The sequence below is a fragment of the Grammomys surdaster genome, unplaced genomic scaffold (assembly GCF_004785775.1).
Source record: "Grammomys surdaster isolate TR1022 unplaced genomic scaffold, NIH_TR_1.0 193, whole genome shotgun sequence".
Lineage (NCBI taxonomy): Eukaryota > Metazoa > Chordata > Mammalia > Rodentia > Muridae > Grammomys > Grammomys surdaster.
The window spans coordinates 4392120-4399682 of NW_021604638.1; the positions used below are offsets into that span (position 1 = coordinate 4392120).

The window sequence follows — 7563 nt, forward strand, 5'->3', positions numbered from 1 at the left end:
ACACACAGGCACACACATATACACAAGCATACACACATATACACAGGCACACACACAGGCACACACATATACACAGGCACATACATACATACATACATACGTACATACATACATACACAGTCACATATATACATACACAGGCACACACAAGCACACACATACATATACCCAGGCTAACACACAGGCACACACACACAGAGAGGCACATACATACAGACACACGCAGAATAAAATAAATCTTTAAAACACGAGTTGTTCACACCATGCTCTTCCTGTTTTAAAACAGAATAGCTCTTTTGACAATGAACCTATTCAAAAGCTCCCCCACTCCCCGGCCTCGCCCATGTGACTGTATTGGAAGTTTTTAGATACTTTTACCCACACTTGGAGTAAAATATTGACTGGTCAACATGGCCTAGTTCTTTTCAGAAACTAGAAAGCAAGTGCTTTCCCCTGGGCTCTTTGTGTCAGCCGGTCTGGGGGTGAATATCTAGTGACCTCCGGTGTCCCCAATGAGGAAACCAGACTCAGAGAAACTCAAGCTTCTTCCCAAGCCCACACAGCCAGTGAGGAGTGGAGACATTGTTTCGACCCAGAGGTGCTGTACCAGTAACTTCCTCAGGAAACAAAAGATGCATTGTTACTAAGCTCTCTGGGTTTTTCTGGGGAAAGAGGAAAGAATCAATAATCAATCGCCTATTATTTGCTTATTGGGTTCTATTCAACATAAACAACGAGTGTCGCATGTTATGGCAGGGTCAATCAACAAAAGACAGTAGCTTACAATTTCAAGGAGATTTAAGTAATTTGGAAGAAAGGGGAAAGGCAAAAAGCCATGGAGATTATGGCTTCAGCGTAGAGGAGATGGGGAGAGGGGCTGTGTGAGAGGGGCACTTTTTTTTTTTACTGGTTTTCTTATATTTAATTCACTGTACAATTGACTGAATCAAAACAATATGACTTCAGCTGCTTGCAAGGCCCAGGTAAGAGGGTTGCAAGGTTGATCGTAGCCTAGCGATTCAGTGAGACCCTGTCTCAAAATAATACGAATCTAGAGATTCCGTGGTAGAGTGTTTCTCCGGTGTGCACTGGGCTCGGTGGTCAGTCTCCAGCACTACAAACATGCAAACTGCAACTATTTAGTTGAGCACAGAGATCATGATGGAAACCCTCCTTCTGGGTAGCTTCAAGGAACCAGGCGTGCAATGCCGGCGCACTACAAGGTAAGTTCTCGAACGTCTCACTTTCTAGGGACTTTCTGCAGCATCCTCACAGGAGCCTGTGTTGGCACTCTTCCCATTTCTGTGATGTTTGAGTTTGGCTGTGAAGTTGGTTCCAACACCTTCTGCTCAGGAAACGAAAAGTCAGCTCTCCGATTTCTCCCAATCAAAAAGCAGCTCTCACGGTAGGTCAGCTAAGGTTTGAGGCTCAAAATCGTATTGCCAATCCATATATTTGAAAGGGTTTTGTGTTTCCCAGTACAGAGGATCAAAACCCTGCACGCACATGCACACACACACACACACACACACACAAAGCCATGTGTGGTTGCATAGTAGAAAGGCTAGCGTCTCATTAATCTTTGCAGAATTTGATTAGGATTTCCCAGAACAACAGAGGTCAGTCTTGGGAATGGGGTTGGCACTTAGGAGCCACTTCCAGATCCGTCCTTAGGAATTCCTGAGAGGTTCCTTGGATGCTCACAGAGGCTATGGAATGAGGGAGGCATGAGTCCAAGGCAAGAAGGTTAAGTTCCTTAGAGTGTGTTCAACATAATCATTTTGGTGTTCTGAACCTCTTCAAGGACTGATGGATGTTCTACCCAATGGACTTCCAGTAAGCTTCCTGGTGCGGCATTGGTGGTATAGTGGTGAGCATAGCTGCCTTCCAATAAGCTTCATTCTGAGACTGGGAGCTCTCTCCAGTGAGTATGAGATGTGGACTTCTATGAATTCAAAATTTCCTTATTTACTTCTGTGTATACACTAGCTAATAATATCCTGTACTTCTGAGTGTCTCTTTGTAATACATGAGGATACCTAGTGCTAGCATTCAGTGTGGCACACAAATTTAATCCCAGCACTCAGGAGGCAGAGGCACAAAGGTCTCTGTGAGTTCAAAACCAGCCTGGTCAACATAGCAAGTTCCAGGACAGCCAGGGCTACATAGTAAGACACTGTCTCAAAAACAAAGCAAACAAAAACTGTCTAACGTTAAACTCCCATGAAAATCTACTTCATCTGAAACCTGTCTCTTTCTTGATCACACAAAAGCAAAGGGAAAGAAATAGTAACTCACTGGCTGACACAGCAGGACAGTTGTCACACACCAGTCTGCAGCATACAAGCTCAAGTGAGAAGAGCTGAGGAAATAAATCCTCCCCCTGGGGATGCACTTTTCCATCATCACCATCATCCCACCATCATCAGCACGCCACCACCCTCTGCTGGTCTCTGTCACATAACCAAATGAGAAAGTTCTGATCCCATCCTCCTCTGGGGCACATCACATGGAAGGAATATTTCTAGTATTCTCACGTATTCATATTTAAGAAAAAGTGATGTAATTTACTAGATGATGGTAGGTATGAAATAAACCTAGAGGTGGAAACAGGAGGATGAGGGATTTGAGCTAGCCTGGGATATGAGGCTTTCTCTGTCTCAAGAAAGCAATAGGAATAATGATACCTACTGATGTCTATGCCAAAGAGTCAGGCTGAGTCAGAAACTGGTGCATGCAAATACCATTGGGGCCACACATGTCTGTGACAATGGGCAGAACATTTAATTCCTTAAGCATGTGTATGGAGGGGGGGATGTTTTCTTTCACGGGTTTTTGACGTTGAGCACAAATTTTGAAATTTGGCCCTGGCACATACACAGCAGAGAGCTGCCTTGTCTGTCTCAGTGGGAGAGGATGCACCTAATCCTGCAGAGACTTGTTGCCCCAGGGTTGGGGGTATGGGGAGGGGGGAGCCCTCTCAGAGGCAAAGGGGAAGAGAGATGGAGGGAGGAACCCTGTGAGGGGGTACCGAGAGGGGGTAGCATTTAGGATGTAAATACATAAATAAATTATCAATCAACAAATAAGAAGTATTGACATGAAATTTCTGTTTTGTCACAGTCTCAAAAGTCTAACGTATATATGGTACACAGTGTATGGCCTACACTGCCTTACATATAGTATAAAATGTATGTTTCAGACACACGAAAGACTACATAAACTTATTGTGCGTGCCGTATACACGGCATCGCATATTAAAATAGATCTCGTAGATTTCATCTAAATTATTCCATATGTGCAGTTATTGTTTGTTTATTAGCACCGGCCTCTTAGAGGAAACTGGAAATGACGGTTTTGGAGCACAGTCACAAATCAGATTGCAAAAGCTTTTCCAGAAGCAGACAGATGTTTACGGAAGACTTTACTACTGCTTGGGTCACAGTAACCTTAGATCAGGTGACTGGAAAGCAGGGGAGGAAGTCTCTGCGTCCTGCCTGGGTGCTGGCGGCTTTGCCTTGGAAAAGCAGGAAACAAGTGGAGTCACTCTGAATCAGCGAACATCAATTTCCTTTCCAGAATTAGGAAAGTGAACTCTATTCTATCTAACCGCAAAAGCAGGAGTGCGTCTGTGGACAACTCTGCCTGCTTTAGGTTGGCTTTGGGGAGAAAGTGGGGTGCTTGGGGATCTCTGGGTGCCTTTGCTCTGCGCAGGGTGTGCGGTGCACAAGAAGGAAAAGCTTGAGGGGACGTGTGGGAAGCAGGCCAAAGGAAACTAAACCATGCCCTCTAGGCATCCTACAGTCTCCTGAAGAACTGAGGCCACTAGCTAGCATCCTTGATTGAGGACACACAACTATGTAGGCTGTATATGCATTGATTTATTCGTTCCCCTAGCAACCCAACATAAAGCATCGAGGAATCGGGTAAGGGAATTCTACAAACCACATTGGGCTTTCTTGCCTTACTTAAGACCCACGGTAAGAAGATTATCTCTTCCCCTTCCCTCTTTTTGATATACCCTAGTAAGTTTCAAGCCCTTCAGAGGCTCAAAAGACAACTTTTATCCAAAGGAAGTCCGGCTCAGGCTACGAAAACCTGTCTCCCGGGATGTTGGAAGGCGGGCGCGCTCTCCACTCGCTTGGCAAGCGCGGGCGGCCTTCCGCGCTGTCCTCAGGGACCTTGCCCGCCCTGCGTGGCGATTGTGCAAGCGCAGCTTTGGGCTCCTGCAAGGCCGGCTGCAGCCTGCAGGAGGAGGGCGGGGAGGCGTGCTTGCAGCGCACCCGCTGAACCCTGGGCTCGACGCGCCTTTCCCAGGTTATCTCCGGGGTGGAGTCCACGGTGCGTCCGCAGCGTGTCGGTCACCCAGGCCCCGGCGCCCTCACTCACCTCGCTGACTCCATCCTCTTTCCACACCCGCCCCCCACGTCCCTCCCATCCTTGCCAGCCGGTCCCCCTCCGCCCTACTCAGCGTGTTCATTGGCCACCTCCAGCATGCCCTGTTTCCATAAATACGAGGTCCCTAAACCTGGGAGCCTGGGGAGGCACAAGGAGGTACTTCAGACCTGGCCGCATCTCTTCGACCCTCCTTGACCCCTTGCGGCTTTAGACCTTAGAAGTCAAATTTGCAGACCTACAGAGGACTCTCCCCAGAGCTTCCAAACCCCGGCCCCTCTTCCCCAGCCTCTGTGGCCAGCTCAGCGCAGGGACCTGCGCCCTAAGCCGCTGCACCTTGAAGCATCCCTGGGTATCTGCCTCTTCGAAGTCCCTCCTGCTGTACACCGGTGTACACCTGCGGGTTCTGTTTGCCTCTCTTCCCTAAGTCGCCAAAACTCCAGAACCCGGCAGCACTTCCGAAACACCTTACCAGTTCCAGTCCCTGCTGCTCCTGTCCCACGGGTCACCTGCTACTATGAGGTGCCCCTTTGACAAACGACTCTCCCTGATCACTTTCCTGCGCCAGCTGCGTGACCTCGGACAGCCCCCAAGGTCCGTGACATCCAAGGCAGGCGCTTCCCGGAAGCCAAAAGATGTGCCTCTCTGCCCGCTGATGACAGATGGTGAGACTCGGAATGTCACCTCCTTGCCTGGACCCACCAATTGGCCACTACTAGGCAGCCTACTGGAGATTTTTTGGAAAGGTGGCTTGAAGAAACAGCACGACACACTGGTAAATAGTTTGTTTCTTATTCCCCTATTGTCCCCTGTTCCCTATTCTTTCCCATTGGGGTGGCAGGGGGAGCTCAGGTGATCCGTCAGCAGCGCAAGGCAGAAGCACCCCGGGCACCAGAGGATGCGCGCTGACGGCATTTGGCCCGCCCCGCTGCAGGCAGAGTACCACAAGAAGTACGGCCAGATTTTCCGGATGAAGCTGGGCTCCTTCGACTCGGTGCATCTGGGCTCGCCGAGCCTGCTGGAGGCTCTGTACCGCACAGAGAGCGCGCATCCCCAGCGACTAGAGATCAAACCTTGGAAAGCCTATCGCGACCACCGCAACGAAGCCTATGGGTTGATGATCCTGTGAGTTCCCTCTGCTGGGTGCAGGCGGTGGGAGGCTGGGCGTGCGGGACAGTAGGGGAGGGGAGTAGTCAGAGGACTTTTCTTATGCAGAACGAATACAAAGTCCCTTCTCTACCTAGAGCGGGTGCGATCCTGAGATTGTGCTATAGAGAGTGGATTCCCCTCACAAGCCATCCTGTTGAAGGGACGCACACATGCCTGCCTCTCCCAGCAGCGCACATCAGAAGCACCAAGCCTCTTTTATTTGGGCTTCACCTTTCCGGTGTCATCTTGGGCAAGATTTAACCCTAACGGCAAACCAAATATTTTAACGTTATTTGACAATTTCCTACGTGTTTACAATGGATTTCTCGTCGCTTTCGTCACCCTATGCCCTCTCTGATTCCTCCGCCCACTCCCACTAAGATTCTCCCTCGTCCCAACAACTCCCCTATTATCATGTTTTTATTTGTGTTTATGACTCCCTGAGGTTGCTCGCATGACCATGGGTGGGGGTTATTTAGAGCCTACACCACTGATGAAAAATGACTACCCCCTCCCTTCTTCAGCAACCACTAACCACCATAAGCCGTCATCTCACAGAGAGACACCGTGAGCTTCTCTCAGTGATGGCTGATGGCGGCCGCGAATACTCGTTGAGAGCTAAGATTCCTGAGACTTTTCCAGGCGGTCTTCAGGGTTAGTCTTTGCAGCCCAGGAATCGCTGCGCAGCCTCTTTCGTGGCCTCTAAGCACAACCCTTCTCTGCAGGGAAGGACAGGAGTGGCAGAGGGTCCGCAGCGCCTTCCAAAAGAAACTAATGAAGCCAGTGGAGATCATGAAACTGGACAAGAAAATCAATGAGGTTTGTGCACTGGGGCCAGCTTTGCTGGGGCTCTCTGCGACAGAAAGCTGCTAACGGGGGCTTTGGGTCACAGCTCTGAAGTACAAAGGGAGAAGAATTGTGGATCGATCGTGGGTGGTTCAAGGGGTTGCTGTCTCTCTCCGTCCTTTATACCTTCATTTTCCATCTGCTGCAAAGCCTTCTAAAGTAATCCCACGGAGGGAACCGTTACAAGTTGCCTTGGCTGTTCCATGGCCTTCCACCAGCTACCAGTGAGATCCGGCTGTATTATTTAATTTTTCTAAGCCTCTTTCCCAGTCTTCAGAACCCCTAGTCTACAATGCTAAACGAGATAACGTTTCTGAAAGCCCTAAGCAGCAACAATGGGGGGGGGGCATTGTGGGGGAGGCTTTGCAGTCGGAATAGGAGCACAGCGACAAAGAATCTGGGTGGGGCAGGGGCCGTGTTCCTGTAGAAACCGGTCTTCTGAAAATGTAGAGGAATGAATGGCTTGATGTGTCCAGAGATTTCGTTCTCCATGCTGATGAATGATTCCGAAAAGATTCTGGACAATGGGCAGACTTTATGCTTTAAATATGGAATGACTTTATACTTCGCTAAAGGACTTTAACAATATCATTCCGCCCACAGAGGGCCACGGGGCAGGATTAAATGAATCGTAGTCTCTCTTTACTCTTGTTCACACTGCACTTTATTTTCAGTCTGACTTGGACCCAGATGGGCTCCTACAGGGTATAGAAGCCAGATAATTAATATAACAGTAATGCAAGCCCCTGGTAGGACATTTAGCAAGCAGCATAGTTAGTCAAGCAGGGGACAGTTGCTCCAGAGCCAACTAGCCATCAACTGTCATTCAGGGCACACACTCAGGGTCACCTTGCGGTAGTAATGCGGATAATGTTAGTAAGAATTAAGACAGGTTGTGGGAATCCATACTGTTATGTGAAGTCTCTTGCTTTCCCTTTTTCTTTGAGACACAGTCTTTCCATGTAACTCTTGCTGGCCTAGAGTTCACTACATAGACCAGGCTTGCTTCAAACCCATAGAAATCCACCTGCCTAGTGCTTGGGTTAAATGAGGAGTCAACCATGGCCTTCACACATGTGCACACTGACACATGCACGTCCCCACACAAACATGAGCCTACATCACAGAGAGAGAGAGAGAGAGAGAGAGAGAGAGAGAGAGAGAGAGACGGGT

At 48.9% G+C, this 7563-nt stretch overlaps 2 protein-coding genes across 2 annotated transcripts in view; one reads left to right on the forward strand and one right to left on the reverse strand.

Annotated features, from left to right (window-relative positions):
* The window catches only part of Pfdn4 (prefoldin subunit 4), a 22544-nt gene extending 17281 nt beyond the window's left edge, over window positions 1-5263 (reverse strand). Inside the window, exon 1 of the mRNA XM_028769656.1 lies at window positions 5088-5263. The gene's annotated coding sequence lies outside the window, so the exon portion shown is untranslated. The remainder of the gene's footprint in view (window positions 1-5087) is intronic.
* LOC114623005 (1,25-dihydroxyvitamin D(3) 24-hydroxylase, mitochondrial) overlaps window positions 4539-7563 on the forward strand; it is a 14320-nt gene continuing 11295 nt past the window's right edge. The window contains exons 1-3 of the mRNA XM_028769652.1: window positions 4539-5170; window positions 5330-5520; window positions 6270-6363. Of these exons, the coding sequence (XP_028625485.1) occupies window positions 4913-5170; window positions 5330-5520; window positions 6270-6363 (543 nt within the window). The 5' untranslated portion in view covers window positions 4539-4912. The remainder of the gene's footprint in view (window positions 5171-5329; window positions 5521-6269; window positions 6364-7563) is intronic.